Raw genomic sequence first — 20,048 nt, forward strand, 5'->3', positions numbered from 1 at the left:
TGTTAACTGAGGGATACTAAGCCGTTAAAATGGTAATAAATGGAAATCTGTTCATCTTCATAGAAATGAAGACTGGAATATACAACTCCCATAGAAATGGTACAATTTTATTTGAAAGGAGAGATATTAGAGCAATTCTTGTGAACTTTAAGACATTATGATCCCTTAGTATGTTGATAATTTTTATTTTTGTTTTAAACTGGTGAAATACGTATTCCAAGAATATCTAAAACATGTACTTATGGAAATTTGTTTAATTCCAGAGATTCTTTGAAAACCTTAACCCCATGGGAAATGCTTCTGAAAAGGAGTTTACAGATTATTTGTTCAATAAGTCACTAGAAATTGAACCCCGGAACTGTAAACAGCCACCTCGATTTGTAAGCTCATGAAAATTATGGAAATATTGTATTGTTGTTTTTTTAGAAAAAAATTTTTATAACAATATTCAATGATTAATATCATATTCCCATTAAAATTCTAATCTACTTGAATAGCTATTTTTCAGTCCTTTGTTTTGCAGTACTATACTATTTCTAAAGTTATATATATTGTGGGGGGCAATGTTATTAGCCTTTTGATAAAATCTGGTTTATCCTTTATCTTAGTAGGACTTATTTATCTGTCAGCTTTTAATCCTTTGTAGTATAAGGGGGAAAGTTGTAAGAAAGTGAAAACCTAAAATGACAGCTGAATGGAACAGGAAATGAAAAGGCCTGGGAAAAGGAGTGAGCAAGTGTGTCCAGCTCTTCTGGCTTGACCTTGACTACTGTGATTAGAGCCCCGTAGTCCATGGTTGACAGTAGAATGAGCTTCATGCTAAAAGTTGTTGCTACAGTTCCTAGTTATTCCTGAGTTTACAGTGGCAAGAGAATTAGTGGAGGAGCAATTCTAAGTAGTTGAACTGGAAGCAAGATGTGGGAGGAAGTAAAATCATTTATAACACACCTACTTCGGGCCAAGCAGTACGCTTCGTAGTTTCCTATTATCTCATCTCCACAACAATTATATATATAGATCTTATTCTCATTTTAAAAATCTCAAAACTGAGGCTCAAAGGAGTTAAGTAACTTTTTCAAGTCTGCAAAGCTAGATATTCGCCAAGTTGAGATTTTAACTCCAGTTACTGGAATCTGAGTTTCATGTTTTTTATTAGGTTACCACTGTGCGAGTTTAAAAAGAGGAGTGGAGGTTGAGGGTGGGAGACAATGATAGCAATTTTCTCCAAAGACTTTAAAGTACCGTTATAGAAGTTGATGATTTACTGTTAGGAAGGAAAAAAAAGTCCTTTTGTTTTTCCTGATGCACCTAACATGTATTGCATCTATCATGTCTATAGTAAATACATGTAAAATTGATATCAATGGTTGAAGAAGTTTAGGTTCAAGTATTTGGGGAGCAACAAGTTTTCACACAGATTTTCAAGAATTTTATTTCTGCAGTATGAAAAGAGCTTTACTTGTAGTCATGTCCATCTTAAAATTAAGCCAATTAAATCCAGAAGTGTTCTACTAGAATGTTACAGGTTGTTTTGCAGACTGGGTTTTGATTGTACTTTCTTAACTAAATATGCTAAACATTAGTAAGATAGTGCTAAGCCTTAAAAATAAAGTACATGCAAATTAGTAAGGGTAGTTATGTTTGCTTTTCCTAGCCTCGGAAATCAACTTTCTCTTTAAAATCTCCTGGAATAAGGCCTAATACAGGCCGACATGGCTCTACCTCAGGCACTTTACGAGGTCATCCAACACCATTAGAAAGAGAGCCATGTAAGATAAGCTTTAGTCGGATTGCTGAAACTGATCTTGAATCAACTGTGTCAGCACCAACCTCTCCAAATACACCATCTACTCCACCAGTATCTGCTTCTTCAGACCTTAGTGTGTTTTTAGATGTGGATCTCAACAGTTCCTGTGGTATGTATTTGATATAAACCATTTGGTAAAAAAGGAATCTTGTGTTTCAGATAATTCTTCTCATCACTTTAATTAGGGAACTATAGAATCCTTTGCACACTATTTTAGTGTGGAAAGTGGCATTTAAATGTGACAATGATTAACACAAGGGACTAAAGCATCATTTGTGTATTGTTTGTGCATTTATTTTCTAATTTATTCATTAAACAAAGATTTATTTAGTACCTTCTGGGCCCCACAACTACTCTAAAGGGAGCAATAGACAGTAAGAAAACAAGCAGGTAAGTTTGTAAAAGAAGTTTAAAAAGAGGCTGTACTAGAGAGACAACTAATCATGCTAAGAAAGGAAAAACATTTGAGCTACAAAAGTAACTTCCAGGTCCATTTTGTTTAAAATATGTCAATAAAAGATGATAAAATTCTGTACTATGTTATTACATTTATTACTTTATGCAAACGTATTTTTAAAATAAAACCATACATTTTACCTCTCTTTTCAAATTAACTTTTCTCATTCCAATAGGCAGCAATAGCATCTTTGCTCCAGTCCTCTTGCCACATTCAAGTAAGTGAGTTGATTCTAATGAAGTGACTGTACAGATAATACAGAGTTGACTAAATTTGTATATGGGTATTTGGGTTTTGGCAACATTAACATTTTTTAAATAAATGAATAAAATTCTTATAAATAAGTGTAGTTATTTGCTTAAAACTCAGAATTTTTGGGGGCACCTTAGTGGCTCAGTTAGTAAAGTGTCCAACTTTGGCTCGGGTCATAATGTCACAGTTCATGAGTTCAAGCCTCACATTGGGCTGTCAGTGCAGAGCCCACTTTGGATCCTCTGTCCCTTCTCTCTCTGCCCCTCTCCTGCTTGTGTTCTCTCTCTTTCTCTCAAAATAGATAAAGTGTTAAAAAAAATTTTTTTAATAAAAAAGAACTCAGAATTTTGAAGGAATTTCCCATTGTCCTCTTGCTTTTGTGCTTGCTTTTTAGAAGTACAGTGTCATTCACGCAAATTATTTATGCATAGTTTTAATTATTTTTTTAAGTTTATTTTGAGAGGGGAAGAAGGGGGAATCCAGAGGGAGAGAGAGAGAAAAAATACCAAGCAGGCTCTGTACTGCCAGCACAGAGCTCAGTGTGGGGCTCAAACTCACAAACCATGAGATGACCTGAACCAAAATCAGTAACCAGGTGAGCCAGCCAGGTACCGCTATGCATAGTTTTTAAATGCCTGATATGTGCCAGCACTATTCTAGGTGCAAGAGAACACTGAACAAAATAGAAATCCTCTGTCAGTGACCCTATAGTTTCAATCTTTTTTTTTTTTTAACTAGAGTATATTTACTATAGCAAAAGGTCCCAAAAATAAAGTACCTTAAATGAAATAGAAATCAGTTTCTCACAATATCCAGGGCAAGTAGACCATTCAGCTCCACAAGCTATCAGGGCAGTTCAGGATTCTCAAAGTGGGGCTTCCATCTCTGAATTTTGAGCAACTGCCTCATTTTCCAGCCAGCAGAAGGGGAAAGTCAAGGAGCTTTGTTAGAAAAACATGAGAGTTACTCTCTCACATTAGTCTCCTTTTTTCCTATTGGTCAAAATTTACTTACACAGACATTCCTAGCTACAAGGGAGGCTAAGAAACTTAGTCTGTACCTGGGCAGCCTTTTGTCTTGCTAAAATACATGGGATCCTATTACTGAAAGAAAGAAAAGGAAACATACACTGGGGGACAGTTAACAGTGTCTACCACAACATATTCAAGAAACTGTTAGGATCTTTTGTTTTTATTTCTAATGATCTACACATTCACAGTGATCTGCTTTGATATGGGTCATTTTTGTCTTTCATTTTGCTGTCTCCTTGTTAAGCCCTTTAGATTTAGAGATTTATGTCTTTGATGTCTAGAAAATATTCCATGTATCATTCTTAATAATGTCCTCCCAAACACATTCTCTGACTCTTTTTGGAGTTTGTTTTCCATATTGTACATCCTAGATTGAGTCTCCAACTTTCTTTTATCTCCGGTTATCTACATCTTTGTTTTCTACAAGATTTCCTCATTTCATCTTCCAACTCTTCTATTTTTTTCATCTATCATGAATTTGAATTTCTAAGAAATTCTTTTTAGTTAACCTCTGATGATGCCAATTTTATAATCATTCTGTTGTCCTGGTTTCATGGATTCACTGTCTTATTTCCCATAGGATTTGGTGTTTTTTGAGAAAAAAAAATTTTGCTTTGTTTCTTATATTATTTCCTTTCTGAGTTCCTTCTATTACTTGCAGTATCTTGTCTTTCATATTAGAGGTTTTCTTTTCTCATCTGGTATCCTTAGCTTTTCATATTTTAGAGTGAGGCAATATAAAGTGATGGGAAATGCTTTATCCATGGGCAGAGCTTGTTGACTTCTAGGTTTCACTGTGAATAGAGTGATGAGAAATTTTTACTTAGGAAATTCCCAAATGTCAGAATCTGTGAGGCCTCTTCTCTAGCAATGTTTAGTGTTTCCAAATAAAGATCTTCAAATCTTCTGCCTGGGTGGTCTCAACATTTAATATAAATATCTGTGTTATCAGCACAGTCCAATGTTTAGATTCACCAGAAAATAAAATTCCCAATCTCCTACCGTGTTTTAATTGCTCCTTACATAGATTTAATCTAGTCTTTTTTTTCATGCCTATGCCTTCCATTATACCAAGTGCCTTTAAGTCCCACAGATAATACAGAGTTGACTAAATTTGTGAGACATTCTGTGAGACACATTAACTGCTATTGGACAGTATCACTAAATACAGACATTTGGGTTTCGTCTCCCTTTATTTGTCTCCTTCATGTACCTTATAGTCCTCCTTCACGCATTGAAGCTTCAGAATTCATATGTTTCTTGGCTTCACTGAAGTTTGTTTCTTTTTTTTCCTTGTTGTTCTGTGGTGGAAATGTTTTTTACTATATATACTTGTTCTCATGCTGCTATATAAAGTACCACAGACTGAGTGGCTTAACAGAACACAGTTCTACAGGCTGTACATTGAAAAAAATCAAGCTGTTGACAGGGCCTTGCTCCCTCTGAAACCTTTAAGAGAACATCTTTCCTTACCTTTTCTAGCTCCTGGTATTTCCTAATTATCCTCGGCATCCTTTGGTTTATAGGTACATCACTTCAATCTCTGCCTCTGTTGCCAGATGGCCATCTTCTCCCTGTGTGTATCTTATAAAGACACAAATCACACCAGTTAGGGTCCACTTTGATCCTAACTTGATTACATAGCTGTAAAGACCCCATTTCTAAATAAGGACGTATTCACAGGTACTGAGGGTTAGGACTTCAGCATATCTTTTGAGGGGACACAATTCAACCCATAACACCATACCATTTTAGAACCATTTTAGGGAGTTCTAGACATAATTTTGGATGGCAATAAAATACACTTTCCTTATGATAAAGAAAATTTCATCTTGAAATTTAATGGAAGATGTTAATAAAATTCTGACTCCGTAAAATAAATCCTGAACTAAATAACATTGTACATATGAAAAGTGCTCATATACAGTGAGTAAAACAGCAAGACTCATTAACAATGGACATGAATTGACAGTTCACATCAAAAGATCAAGCCTATGTTAAAAGGTACTCTCATACGTTATTTATCCCTTGTAAATTGGTATATTAGTATGACCCTTTTGGAAAGAAATCTGTAAGCAATATGTCAAACCATTAAATGTTCATACCCTTTGGCTTTTTCATGCAATAGAAAATTGAGTACTTTGTACCAGCTATGCTGCTAGATACTACAGATTCAGTGGCAAACCAAAAAGACCAAGTTTCTGCCTTCATTTATACAAAATACCAATTTGGGGGAAAAGTCACACACTTGATCACATTGTTCATTCCACTCTCTTGGTTTTTTCTTTTCTTTCCTTTTTTTTTTTTTTTTTAATGTTTCTTTATTTTTGAAAGGGAGAGAGACAGAGTACAAACAAGGGAGGAGCAGAGAGAGAGGGAGACATAGAATCTGAAGCAGGCTCCAGGCTCTGCACTATCAGCACAGAGCCTGACGTGGGGCTTCAACTTACAAACTGTGAGATCATGACCTGAGCCGAAGTCAGAGATTTAACCAGCTGAGCCACTCAGGCACCCCAGGGAAGTGTTCTTGATTGAAAAATAAAATCATGTTGATGCTTCAGCAAGGATTGTTGAGTGCTTGCTGTAAGAAGTATAGTGGTTTTGTGGTCTGATGGTAGAGTTAGACCTATATTCAGAAGCTCTCACAGCTTTTCTATCATCATTTAGATATTTTCTGCTTCCATGGGTGTGTGTTTCTGTAAGGAAGAGAAGACCCACCTAAGTCTGACTTAAACAGTAAGAAAGCATTGTGATTCACATAACTGGAAACCTAGAGGAAAGCTGCTTTAAGACTTGTTGAATCAGTGACTCAATGATGTTATCAAAGACCAGGTTTCTTTTAGACTCTTCATTGTTTTGTCTAAATTATCAGCTTTATCTAAGACTGTTTTTCCTCAAGGTCATAAGAGGGGTAGCAGGAGCATAACAGTTTGTGTGCTTCTTTATTCAATCAGGTAAGAAGAAAAGAGAGGTACAGAAAAGAGAGACAGGCTAGCGGAGTGCTTTTCCAGAAGGGCAAGGAACTTTGTTTTCAGTAGCTGTTAGCACATCTTCCAGATTTCACTAGTCTGAACTAGGTCACATGCCTTTAACTAAACTAGTCACTGTGGCTGAAGGATTGGATTACTCTTACTGGTTTGGTCTAATCAGGCCCCATCTCTGGACGTAGTTTGCTTCCAAAGACAGGGACAGGGCAAATGTTGGGCAGGCAAAAGGAATATATCCATTGCACATAGTGCTCTGCCTAACATCCCGCAGCATCTGCCAACACCCGGTAGACATACTTTTTCCTCTATCAACACCCTGAGGAAACAGGACCCATGAGGTGACTACAGTCACATGATTGGGACAGCAGTTGTTTACGTGGAGTAATGAGGTTGACATCTTTACTTGGATATTGCATAAGCAGTTCACACAATGTGTTTAAAATTAAACTCTTTAAAATTAAACAATTTTCCCAACTAATTCCTGTGAACTCAATCTTAGTATAATGATAAATGAGACATGGTCACTGCTTTTATAACAACTGTGTGTGTATATATATATATATATATATATATATAATAATAACAACTATATGTATATATATGTGTGTGTTATATATATATATATTAGACTTGGTCCATAAGTATAGGTATTTTTATCATATGAAAAAACAAAAGAAATAAATGAAAATACTAATTTTTATGTTTATTTATTTTGAGAGAGAGAGAGAGAGGAGGAGGGGCAGAGAGAGAGGGAGAGAGACAATCCCAAGCAGGCTGCACACTGTCAGTGCAGAGCCTGATGTGGGGCTCAGTCTCACATACCATGAGATCATGACTTGAGCCAAAATCAAGAGTTGGACATTTAACCAGCTGAGCCACCCTGGAGCCCTGGAAAAACAGTTCTTACTCTATGTCCATTTGGCATAGAATTTTCCTCTGAATACTTTATCATCTTGTAAATTCTCTTTAATGTGGTTATATAACATGCCCTTTATCAGTGAGAAACTTAACAAAGAGAAAAGGTTATTTGATACAACTTTACCTTTTGCTCTCCTATTTAGAAGTTTTATTACCTGTGTAGAAATGTATCTGATATTAGCTGCTTCAATATTATGTATGACTATGTATGATCTTTTCTCTGGAAGTTACTACAATATATGCAAATATGTTTGTTTTGTCTGTTTCAGATTTTAAAAAGGCTTTTGAGGGAGCAGAATCTTACTAATTTTAATTAAATTGTATGTCTTCATGTAGCTACAGTACCTACCATATGCCAAGGACTGCCAGTGTACTAGTGCTTATGGATACAAAAATAAATACACACTACCCGCAAAAAGCTTCTAGGTTTTAGTGGAGAGAATAGGTAAATCAACAATCAGCTACAGTACAGTCTGACATTTGCTGTAGCAGAGTTGATCATGTGTTGAAATAAAGTCTTATGATTGCACTGTGAATTGTGGTTCAACTAATCTTTTTTATTCCTAGAGTCTTTCTTCAGTTCATGTGGTAGTTTACATAAACTAAGTGAAGAGCCACTGATTCCTCCTCCTCTTCCTCCTCGAAAAAAGTTTGATCATGATGCTTCAAATTCCAAGGTAGTCAACAGGACTTAGGTTTGCTTTAACTTACTCAATTTATTCAAAGTCGTGAGTCTTCAAAATAGTGCTTGTTCTTACAAAAAGTCTGTAGATTATAATTTGGCTACCCTTTAAGGTTTTTCAACACTTTGGTTGTTTTATTAGAAAAATACTTTAAATAATTGCTTAATTTTTGTAATATTTTTTCTAAAAAGAGGCTGGGCAGATTCAGAGACTTAGAAGTACGTTTTCTTTCTGGTAGAAATGGAAAAAAGCATTTTCAAAGTTTTATTAAACCAGTACTTGTCACACTTTAGGCTGCATCAGAATCACCTAGGAGGCTTGTTCAAACCAGATCGCCAGAGTTTCTGGTTCAGTAGATCTAGGGTGGGACACAAGAATTTGCATTTTTTTAACAAGATCCCTACTGGTACTGCGGCTGCTGTCCCTGGATCCCACTTTGAGAACCTCAGTGGGGACAGTAGATGTAGATGGCCAGAAAGCAGAAGCTAGACATTAAGTCCTGTTGTCATTATGTCCTTTAATGTTCACAAAGCTATACATCCCTTATACTCATCCCTTGCCTATTATAATTACAAGATAACTTGAGGCTTTATGTTCTAAGCTTCAATGAAAACATCTCATATGTAAAAATACTAAACTGGGCCCCAAGTTATACTGGAAGTAATTTATTGATAAATCTGATCATTAAATTAGATTAACCTATTTTGAGCCTCTGAATTTAACTGAACACATAAGAATTTTTCAGTCTTTTAAACCTTTTTCTTAACAGATTTTTCAGGAGAATGGAGGTATAATTTAATTTAATTTTTTTTTTTTTAGGGAAATACAAAATCTGATGATGACCCCCCTGCTATTCCACCAAGACAGCCTCCTCCTCCAAAGGTAAAACCCAGAGTTCCTGCTCCTACTGGTGCATTTGACGGGCCTCTGCATAGTCCACCTCCACCACCGCCGAGAGATCCTCTTCCTGATACCCCTCCACCAGTTCCCCTTCGGCCTCCAGAACACTTTATAAACTGTCCATTTAATCTTCAGCCACCTCCACTAGGACATCTTCACAGAGATCCAGAGTGGTTCAGAGACGTTAGTACCTGTCCAAATTCGCCAAATACTCCTCCTAGCACACCCTCTCCAAGAGTACCACGCCGATGCTATGCGCTCAGTTCCAGTCACAATAACCTTGCTCATCCTCAAGCTCCCCCTGTTCCACCAAGGCAGAATTCAAGCCCTCACCTACCAAAACTGCCACCAAAGACTTATAAACGGGAGCTTTCGCACCCCCCATCGTACAGACTGCCTTTGCTAGAAAATGCAGAAACTCCTCAATGACCTTAGCCATATGTAGTCATTGACACTGGAATGGTATTTGTAAAAGTTTTTTTTTTTAATTTATTCAGAAAAAGGCATAGTATTTTAGTACTTTTTACAAATAATGCTCTTACAAAAATGCTACTGATCAAGTAAGCTTTTAAAAATCAGAAAAATAAAATACTAAAGTCCTTTACCATGATCCTCAGGTGATCAGTAGCATTGCCTTGTTTCAGATCCTCAGTGCTGCCAAAAGGCCAGTATAAAGAATTTATATTTGCACTGTAGACTCTGCTAAAATATGGTGTAAAGTAACATTGATTGCACTGAAAAAGGGGATAGTGCATTGTGGAATTTTTCAAATTTGAGTAATAGATGCCTTTTTAAGGCAATGAATTTACACAGATATAGGGGGTTTATGGTATTACTGATTTTTAAAACTCTTTGGCCATCTTATAGTTTTTACTTCTAGTTTTTACATTTAGGAGAATTGTGAAAAACACCCATTGTTCTTAAAAAACTCTTTAATGCCATGTCTTAAATGCCAGAATTTGCTGCTGAAGACAAAAATGAAAAATAGAATGAAAATAATAGAATGCACTGTGTTTATTATTTTGTCAAAACGTATACAGAGACTACCTAACCCAATCATAGAGGGAAAAAGGGCATGTATCTCATTCAGATGTGCCTTTTGTTTTTGCAGACTATGGTGTCTTTAGCTAATGAGTTGCCTGTTGTTTTGGAAAACAAAGTTAATATGCCATGTATGTACAGTTTTGTTTATATTGTATATTTAAAGATAATGCTAGTAACCTATATAAATTTAAGTGACTTGAGGCCTATAATACAATCTGCTACTTTACCAATTCAGAAATTCGGAGGAAAAATTCTTACGGCATAGAAACCAACTGTTTTGCCCTCAAAACCTAGTAACTTTCTCTATACATTTCATGTTAAATAAAATTTTTTCAAAAATTTTTTTTACATTGGTAACATTTAAATCAGCAAATACTTAAGCTTTATTAAACTTTTTATTTAGAGAAGTGAATAAAACTTTTACCATTTGGACTGATGGGTTCAAAGTGATGAAAAAGCGTGTTTTGCTAATAGTGTTGTAGCAGCAGTTGTAAAAGCCCAAAGCCACGTTGTTTATTTACTGGTCTGTGGCCTTTTACTGTGCTTTGTATCAGAGTTCTTAACAAGATTAATAAATCACCCCAGTCTTAATTTTTAAAAGACTTTTAAAGTATGTGTTTTCATTATAAGGAACAAGGGGAGAGACTGTTGAGTTCTGTGGAAATAAATACACCCATATTATTTACAGTATTTTGTGCAGCTTCCCTTACATAATCCCAAAGAATTTAAGTGATGTAAATTTTAGAGGGATAACTTTGTCTTAACCTTTAAAACACAGTCAGCAAGCTTCCAGCAACTATTTTTATGCTTTCATTAGAAGCATGCTGGTAAACTCTTGATAAGGATTACAGCCTTCCTTGGCAGGATCTTGGAACCTGCCAGGATTTAAGGCCAATAACTACCCTGTGAATTAGTCTCCAGGTAAAAACAGCCGGAGGTTGCCTTTGTTTTTTAAAGAGCAGTTTATAATCTTAGCTTTGGAAGAGTGATTTAAACTACCTGTTTGTTAGGCCTGACTTGTGATTGAGCGGAGCGAGGCCGACCAGCACTCACGCTGAGGGAGCGGGTGGCCTCGTGCTCGACCACGCCCAGGGAATGCGGCCTTCCCGGCTTTGTGCATTTGCGCACGCGCTGTGGCGCCAACTTCGCCACTAGGAGGCGCCGGGCTCTCCTCAGGTCGGCCCTTAGGGCGGTGCGTGTGGATGTGACGTCACCGCGTGCGCCGCCTCTTGTTGCCGGGCAGCGATGGCGGCTACTCTGGAGTCCTCCGTGGAGGACACGCTGCGGAACTTTGTTCGAGTTTTGGAGAAGCGAGATGGCACAGTGTTACGACTGCAGCAGTATGGCTCTGGCGGCGTGGGCTGCGTTGTTTGGGATGCTGCCATTGTTCTTTCTAAGTACCTGGAAACACCCGAGTTTTCCGGCGACGGGGCCCACGCTCTGAGCCGGCGGTCGGTGCTGGAACTGGGCTCTGGCACAGGGGCCGTGGGGCTCATGGCCGCTACCCTCGGGTAAGAGCTGGCGGGAGGGGGCCCCTTTGTTCGGGATACCCGCATTACTGATTTACCATACTTGTGCCTATGCCTCAGTCGACCTTATTTTACAGGGCTGATGTTGTAGTCACCGATCTTGAAGAATTGCAAGACTTGCTGAAAATGAATATTAATATGAACGAGCATCTTATCACTGGTTCCATTCAAGCCAAGGTACTGAAATGGTTTGTATGGCATTTCAGCTTGTTTTAAGTCATGATTTTTAGTTTGCTTTAAATTGCATTTCACTAAAAGCATAGTTAATATGAAAGGGACTTTTTAGGCCTTGTTTATAAAACTGTGTTTTAAATTATTAAAGCAACATTTAAAATATATGGTTGGCATTTTTAAGGGGTGAAGAAATAGAAGACTTTCCTTCTCCACCAGACTACATACTGATGGCTGACTGCATATACTATGAAGAGGTAAGTACTCAGTGAGTGAAGTACCTTCCTTTAGAAGTTGTACCATGATTCGTGGATTTCATACCGAACATTTTCTTCATATTTTAACATCTCTAAATGCAGGATGTTTGTCCTAAAGTTGATGACACAGTAAAGATAAAATAAAGGTTATAAGGAACTATACATGTACACTAATAACAAACATACGTACCTGTCAAACAGTTGAGAAAAGTGTTATGTGCATTTTACTAGAAGCTTCTGTAATGTTTTAAAAAGATTTTACCATTTGGTAAAAGCTAAGTTTTTTTAAGCTCTTCTTAGTCAACATGTTAACCATGACATTGAGAATTCAGTTGCTTTGTAAAGAATTCTTTTTTCTGTGGCAAGAGTATTCAGAATGATTTTTTAAAATCCATTTGTATAGCATTGTGGGCACCACTCATTTTTAAAATAATGATCGAGCTAACTTATGTTCAAGTTCGTGTCAGACTTGCCTTTGTAGGTAAAATCCTAAAATAGATTAAATAAAAATAATTTAAAAAAATTTTTTAATGTTTTATTTATTTTTGATACAGAGAGAGACAGAGCATGAGAGGGGGAGGGACAGAGAGAGAAGGAGACACAGAACCGGAAGCAGGCTCCAGGCTCTGAGCTAGCTGTCAGCACAGAGCCTGACCCGGTGACCTGGGGATCGAACCCATGAACCTGAGATCTGACCTGAGCCGAAGTCAGAGGCTTAACCGACTGAGCCACCCAGGCGATCCTACATAAAATTAATTTTTTAAGGGTGAGGTCAGTTCAGTTTTCCCATAGGCACTTCAAAATGCAGTCATTTGACTCCTCTCTTTGGAAACTGAAATCAGTGCAATGGTTGATTAGTTAAGTTTACCAGTCATTAGTTACAGAGCTTTAACCACATACACTTTGTTGAATTGATTGAAAGATGGATAAGTTGGAGGGAAATTATAAATACTTTGTACTTCCCCTGTCCCCTTTATATAGTGAAAATATAAATTTTTAAAAATCATAAAAACTATATTCCTGTTTGAACAGTCTTTGGAGCCATTGCTGAAAACTCTAAAAGATCTTAGTGGATATGAGACTTGTATTATATGTTGTTATGAGCAACGAACAATGGGGAAAAATCCAGAAATTGAGAAAAAATATTTTGAGGTAAGTACTGTACTAGATCTGTTTTTTACTGATTACCCTCCTGCAAGGCTTTATGTGACTGAGTGTTCAAGTATTTATGGCGGTTTTGAGTGGGGAAAGCATTCTACTTGTAGGAACCTAATGAGAGGATCTTTCATTGCCCACCATTCTATTAAGCCCCCTGTTTTTTTTTTCATCTTTTCTGATCCTTTATTTCTTTTTCTTTTCTAATTAGGTAATCCAGTATTTACAATCGAAAATAATGGTGACACCCTTGTCTTGTAAAGTTTTCATTGTTTCTTGATTAAACACGATGCTGGCTTTGGGGAACATATCAATGATGTATGTGTTACTTTTGGAGTATACAACATGGAAATGCGATATGTTCTTCTGTGTTTTTCTGTACATTTTTATGAAAGCTTTGACTAAGATACCATGTCTACTTTCTTTTTTTCTTTTTCTTTTCTTTTTTGTTTTTTTTTAAGTTTACTTACTTTGAGAGAGAGCAAGTGGGGGAGAGGCAGAGAGAGAGTGAATCCCGAGCAGGCTCCCTGCTGTCAGGGCAGAGCCCAGCGTGGCTCTCTATCCCAGGAACCCATGAACTGTGAGATCATGACCTGAGCTGAAATCAGGACTCAGACACTTAACCGACTGAGCCACCCTTGTGCCCTGAAAGATACCCTATCTACTTTCAGTTTCTTTCTTTCTCCCTCTTTTTATTTTGAAATGAAGACTCATACAAAGTTGCAAGAGTACTACATAGAGCCCCATGTATCTTTTACCCATTTCCCCCTGGTTGTCACCCAAACACTTTTGATGGGCAAAAATCCATCCATCACTTTATAAGTGACTCCACTTGAGGGTACATCTACACAGACCTGCTATTTATCCACTGAAAGGACTACTTAAATGAAAAGGCAAATAGATGATTCTGCCTCGGATACGTGCTAAAATGTTACTTTTAAATTTTTTTCTAGTGTTTTTTATTTATTTCTGAGAGAGAGAGAGAGCAGGGGAAGGTCAGAGAGAGAGAGGGAGACAATCCAGAGACAGGCTCCAGGCTTTGAGCTAGTTGTCAGCACAGAACCCAACGTGGGGCTTGAACCCACGATCCATGAGATCATGACCTGAGCCGAAGTCGGACGTCCAACCCCCTTAGCCACCCAGGCGCCCCTATATATATATTTTCCTTGAAAATGAAAGTAAATGAACTTTGAGACTATAATAGGAATTTTTATATTGCCAGACAGTTTCTGTTGAATTAAAACATATGTAAAATGCACGTATATCAAGTGCTCGGCTCAGTTTTTCATGTGTATACACCCAAGCAACCACCACCCTATATAAAGATATAGAACACTTTGAGGACTTCAGAAGGCTCCTGTGTGCTCTTCCTGAGTCAGTACTCTAACCATTATTCTGACTTCTGTCCCCACAAGACACTTCATATTACTGAATTTAAAGTATTTCTGTTTTAAATTTGTAGCTTCTCCAACTAGACTTTGACTTTGAAAAAATTCCTTTGGAGAAACATGATGAAGAATATCGAAGTGAAGATATTCATATTTTATACATCAGAAAGAAAAAACCGGTAAATATAGTCCCAGCTCTTTATCCTCTGAGGAAATTTCATTAGCTGCACACTGTCTCTGAGTTAACGTGTGGTGTAGGTGTTGATTGTGATGTGGGAAACGGCTCCTATAACTCACCGAACTAAGGCACTCTCAGTGTTAAGATAACTTAGTCTACCTGGCCTTGGATTCTTCCTATAAAATTAGGCAGGCTGCTTTTATAAAGTTCCTTTCCATCCGTAAATACTAGAGGTTTATAATTGGGCATTACCTCAAGCAAGTAACTCAGTTATTTGTAAGTTTGTATTATCTCTTATTAGAGATTTTAAAATGCCAGTTCTGACTTTTGTGAACTTTCTCCAGTCATTCAAAAACATTTTAAGTGTATTTATTTTGAGAGAGAAAGTGCAAATGAGGGAAGGGCAGAGAGAAATTTCCAAGCAGTCTCTGCACTGTCAGCACGAAGCCTAACTCGGTGCTCAAACTCATGGAGCTGTGAGATCATGACCTGAGCCAAAGTTGGATTCTTAACTGAATGATCCACCTATGTGCCCCCAAATTCTTTTAAATAGTCAAAGTAAAATAAGGCAGGTGTGTACAATAAATAAAAATGCCCTTCGTTATATAGAATTTATGTATGTTTCCCTTTTTTGTTGCTTCCTTTACCTGTTAAAATAATTAACATTTTATGCAAGTTGCCTCTGTGATGCCCAGAGTTTAGGCCAATAGAAAGGCTGAATTGTGTCTCCTCCATTTTTGTATCACCTTCTGTATATGTGACTAGCATAAAGCAAAGACATGGTCAAGTTTATGAATTAAGGATGCTTGATTTAGTAAATCCCACTTGTTTCTGTTCTCTTTGATTGAATTTGCTTACAATGAAGTTTTCTGTTTATGTGGATTCTAGCCAAAAGCAAATAACTTGCAATTTAGGGGATCAAGGCTAGGTGTTAGGACTATAAAGAAAGGACTGATGGAGTTAGTAATTCAGATCTACAGACTTTTATTTGGCATGGGGCTGGAGATATAAAGATAAATTTTTAAATGTTTTACGTTTAAAGGAATGTGGTTAGCTCAAGCTGTTGTACCGGGTCGTTTTTGTTTGTTTTTAGGGGTACCTGGTGGCTCAGTTGGTTAAGCATCCAGCTGTTGATTTCAGCTCAGGTGACAGTCTCCTGGTTTGTGAAATCGAGCCGTGCATCAGGCAGCACGTGCTGTCAGCACACAGCCTGCTTGGGATTCTTTCTCTCCCTCTCTCTCTGCCCCTCTCCAGCTCACATTCTCTCTGTCTCTCTCAAAATAAAAATTTAAAAGGAAAAAAAAGGATTTTTTTTGGACTAATCTCTACACCCAACATGAGACTCAAACTTGCAGTCCTGAGACCAGGAGTCACATGCTCTACCACCTGAGATGGCCAGGTGCCCCTGTGGTATAGTTTTGAAAGTAGAATTTTTTTGAGGCATGAAGATTTGGTGTTTCCTAAATGTACAGGCTTGCTTCCCCGCCCACCAAAGAATCATTTTTTTTTTTTTTAATTGTTACAGAAAGAGCGCAAGCAGGGTGGGGGAGAAATCCCACAAGCATGAGCAGGGACTGGCAGAGAAAGAAGGAAAGAGAATCCTGAGTGGGCTCCATACTGAGGCCTGAGGTGGGGTGTGATCTCACAGCTTTCATTCAGATTATGACCTGAGCTGAAATTAAGAGTCAGAAGCTTAACCAGCTGAGGTACCCAGGGACCCTGAGAGAGAGAGAATCTTAAGCAGGCTCCACACTCAGTACAGAGCCTGATGCAGGACTCAATCCCACAACCCTGGGATCATGACCTGAGTAGATCAAGAGTCCAACACTCAAACGACTGAGCCACCCAGGTGCCCCAGAATCAGTTTTTTTTTTAATTGGTAACATTCACATACCATAAAATTCCCTTTTAAAATGTACAATGCAGTGGTTTTATAGTATACTCACAGAACTGCAAAATGGTTACCACTTTTTAATTTTAAACACTTTTATCACCCCAGAAAGAAACCCCATACATTAGTAGCCGCTTCCTATTCCTGCCTCTCCTTAGCCCTTGGCAGCCACCAGTATGTTCTCTATGGATTTGCCTATTCTAAACATTTAATATAAATGGAATTACACACTCTATGACGTCCTGTATCTGACTTCTAATAGCATAGTGTTTTTAAGGTTTATCCATGTTGGAGCCTACATCATCAGCCCTTAACTCCTTCTTACAGTTTCTTAAATATAATACATTTTTTAAATATAGTTTTAATATTTCTTTGTGTGCATATACTACACTTTATCCATCAATTCATCAGTTGATAGGCATTTCAGTGCTTTTCACTTTTGGCTATAATGAATAATACTATTATAAATATTCATGTGAGAATTTTTGTGTGACCTGTGTTTTCAAATCTCTTGGATATGTACCTTAGAGTAGAATTGCTAGGTTATATGGGAATTCAGTAACTTTTTGAGGAATTAACTCTATTATAAAGCTGCTTTGGAACTCTATTCCAAAGCTGCTGTACCATTTTACGTTCCCGTCAGCAATAGCTGAGGGTTCTGATTTCTTTGTATCCTCACCAGCACTTGTCATTGTCAGTTTTTTTATTATACCCGTCTTGGTAGGTGTGAAGTGGTATCTCATTGTGGTTTTTATTTTCATTTCCCAAGTGACTTGTAATGTTGAGTACCTTTTCGTGTACTCATTGGCCATTTGTATATCTTTACAGAAGTGCTTTGCCTGTTTTTAAATTGGGTTGTCTTTTTGTTGAGTTTTAACAGTTCTTTATATATTCTGGATACTTACCAGAACAGGACTTCCAAATTTTTTCTCTCATTCTGTGAGTATGCCCTTTGAAGCACAAAGTTTTTTAATTTTGATGATGTCCAGAGTGTCTCATTTTTCTTTGGTTGCTTGTGTTTAGGTATCAGCAAAGAACCATCTCCAAAAATTATGCATGGTTGTTCCTTTGAATTGCATTTAGACAGTACTAAGCATATTACCTAGTATTAAGTACCTAGTAGGTACTTAATTTTTGATAAGAAATCAATCTTTAAAGTTTCCTTTTTTTTTCTTATAGAAATCTCCATCGTGAAATCTTTAGTCATCTTACCCAAGTCTCTAACAACCTGGGTAAGCTAAAGATGTGAGTGGGGCCTGTGAATACAGCGTGGGAAGATTGTGTTCACAGATTATTCCAGCATGTCCTTAGAGACTCGATATATAAATGACAACTACCGTGGCTGCCTGCAATTTGAAAAATGATTACTGCCTGCCTGCCTGCCATTGGGCCTGAAAATCAACTTAGTTTACTTTTAGCTCAGCATCAAGATCTGCTTAAAAGACAATTGCATATCAGTCACTCCTCAAATGAAAATAGGTATTGAGATTTGCCAGAGTCTGCCAAAAATAAAGTGAAGCAACATGGTTGACTTGGTGTATCTTCAGGAAACTAGACATAAACTGGTCCAATTTCTAAAGAGAGGCATCTATTACTATGTAATTATGTTTAAATGGAGACTAGAAAAATTTAGTTGTCTTCAAGACAGATAAATCTGAAAGGAGGTATTTATTTTAACATCATTCTGCAGTGGTTTTATATGTATCTTCCACTTCATTGCTGTTATTAAGATAGCTTTAGTATTTAAATATTCTCTTATTTTTAAAAAATATTATTTTGTATACTTAAATTAGCCAAAGTTTTATTCTTTTCCTCCACCATACATGTCTATGTGAGTTGGATAGTAAATTATACTGTAATGAGTTGGTAAGAATGAACGTAAATCATGAGGGGGAAAGGTATCTTTACAGAGTCTTCCATTTGAGAATGGAGTGAGAATAAACAGCCTGGTTTCAGGCTTATGCACTTATGTGGCTCTTGCACTTCTCCTTGGGTGTATCTTCTAGGAAAATGACTAAAACCATTGGTGTTTGTACATGAAACAGAAAGGTTTTTAAGTAACTACACGTGTAGTTCTGTATACATTTACCAAATGACTTTGGTTCTATGTAGTCTGTTTTGTGTTATTAATGATAATCATCTGCTCACAGACTTGATCTGTCAAGGATTTCAGTCACACCAGTTGTGAAGAGTAATACTTACTGGATGGGATTCTGGTACTTATAGGCATTGGTGCTAGGTGGCACATTTTATGTATTAAAATAAACATTGTTTTCAAGACCCTGTGATTTTGTGAATGTTCCAGAGATAGTTTTGAAGAAAATGAACATCTAGAAGAAAATGAACATCTAAAGCAGGCTTTCCAGAAAAAGCAAAAGCAGCCCTATTTAGAGAAATTGAGGATCCAAGTCAAAAAAACACATTCTTTCCTCCAAGCCTCCTTCAATGTTTAAAGTTTGTTTTACTGTTCTTTTTCAAAATACCTTGTTCATACTGCCCTTAGCATTTTAGGAAGCAGTTTACTAAACCCGTATAAACTAACTATGTGATCCTTTGTTAGTTACAGATAGCACCAGTTATTGTTAGTGAAGTCTTGGCACAAATGACTACTTTCTAGCCTTTTTCATAAGTTGTAGAACTTCTAAGGATAAGTCTGACATTGACCAGCTATAGTGACCCACCCAGATTCTTCAGATCCCTGTTCACCCTCTCCCTGTACCTCTGTGTCTTCGGCCTGAAGTGCTCCTTGACATTTCTGGATGAAAGCCCAGCTCCTGTACCTCACATAGGTCACCTTATGCTCCAGAACTCTCTGAAGGAGTTGGGTTGAGGTCCACCTCTGTAGCTTTGTCAGAATCCCCCCTTTGCTTGGGCATGCTTCCTTTCCTGTCCTGGTCCCATTCCTCACTTCCTTAATAAGTCACCTGTGTACATTCATTGCCGTCTGTTCTGGAAAACCCACCCAAGTTACTGACTATTATAGATGTAAGTAATTTGTAACATAAATCATGAGATTTGTTTTCTCCTATTCTGGATTACCGCAAAGCATAGACTAAAAGGTACCAAGTCTCCACGTTGTAAGATAAGAGAACCAGTGGTGGTTAGGACCAGCGAGCACTGCAGGCCTTACTGAGTGCCGCCAGTTCGTGTAACACGCCCTGTCGCGAGCCACCATTCCACAGATGGGGAGGCCAGGGAGAGGCAGTGTTGGGGAATGGGATTTAGTTTTTTGGGCTCTCATGAGGGGACAGGGAGCATCTGTACTCAAACCATGAGAGGGAGGCCTGAGGGAACAACTCAGGGTTCAGGATGCCTCTAAGAAGGGGAACCCAGCATTTTCTGCACCTGGTTGGATTTGTGTTTCCCCAGCATGTTAGCATATCTGTGTTGCTGTTTCAGA

At 37.5% G+C, this 20,048-nt stretch overlaps 2 protein-coding genes across 5 annotated transcripts in view; both read left to right on the plus strand.

The window, feature by feature from the left end:
• The window catches only part of SOS2 (SOS Ras/Rho guanine nucleotide exchange factor 2), a 58,393-nt gene extending 47,714 nt beyond the window's left edge, over positions 1 to 10,679 (plus strand). The window contains exons 19-23 of the mRNA XM_029952189.1: positions 264 to 380; positions 1,655 to 1,916; positions 2,440 to 2,481; positions 8,020 to 8,129; positions 8,955 to 10,679. Of these exons, the coding sequence (XP_029808049.1) occupies positions 264 to 380; positions 1,655 to 1,916; positions 2,440 to 2,481; positions 8,020 to 8,129; positions 8,955 to 9,464 (1,041 nt within the window). The 3' untranslated portion in view covers positions 9,465 to 10,679. The remainder of the gene's footprint in view (positions 1 to 263; positions 381 to 1,654; positions 1,917 to 2,439; positions 2,482 to 8,019; positions 8,130 to 8,954) is intronic.
• Positions 10,680 to 10,783: 104 nt separating this feature from the next.
• On the plus strand, positions 10,784 to 18,928 carry VCPKMT (valosin containing protein lysine methyltransferase). 4 transcript variants are annotated; one of them, XM_029951101.1, is made up of 6 exons: positions 10,784 to 11,590; positions 11,686 to 11,796; positions 11,964 to 12,036; positions 13,069 to 13,188; positions 14,654 to 14,758; positions 17,828 to 18,928. In XM_029951101.1, the coding sequence occupies exons 1-6, from the start codon at positions 11,325 to 11,327 to the stop codon at positions 17,840 to 17,842; spliced, it is 690 nt and encodes a 229-aa protein (XP_029806961.1). In that variant the 5' UTR covers positions 10,784 to 11,324; the 3' UTR covers positions 17,843 to 18,928. The 4 variants fall into 4 exon arrangements, with proteins under 4 accessions (XP_029806961.1, XP_029806963.1, XP_029806960.1 ...); XM_029951103.1 differs by lacking the exon at positions 14,654 to 14,758; XM_029951100.1 differs by lacking the exon at positions 17,828 to 18,928 and having other exon boundaries at positions 14,654 to 14,997.
• Positions 18,929 to 20,048: the final 1,120 nt, after the last annotated feature.

This window comes from Suricata suricatta, chromosome 9, assembly GCF_006229205.1.
Source record: "Suricata suricatta isolate VVHF042 chromosome 9, meerkat_22Aug2017_6uvM2_HiC, whole genome shotgun sequence".
Lineage (NCBI taxonomy): Eukaryota > Metazoa > Chordata > Mammalia > Carnivora > Herpestidae > Suricata > Suricata suricatta.

What these genes read in the sequence shown, in the direction of transcription:
- VCPKMT (XM_029951100.1), top strand. Translation starts at nt 11,325, where the DNA reads ATGGCGGCTACTCTGGAGTCCTCCGTGGAGGACACGCTGCGGAACTTT. An exon ending in ACTGCATATACTATGAAGAG is followed by an intron (nt 12,037 to 13,068) that starts GTAAGTACTCAG and finishes CTGTTTGAACAG; the next exon opens with TCTTTGGAGCCATTGCTGAA. An exon ending in TTGAGAAAAAATATTTTGAG is followed by an intron (nt 13,189 to 14,653) that starts GTAAGTACTGTA and finishes TTAAATTTGTAG; the next exon opens with CTTCTCCAACTAGACTTTGA.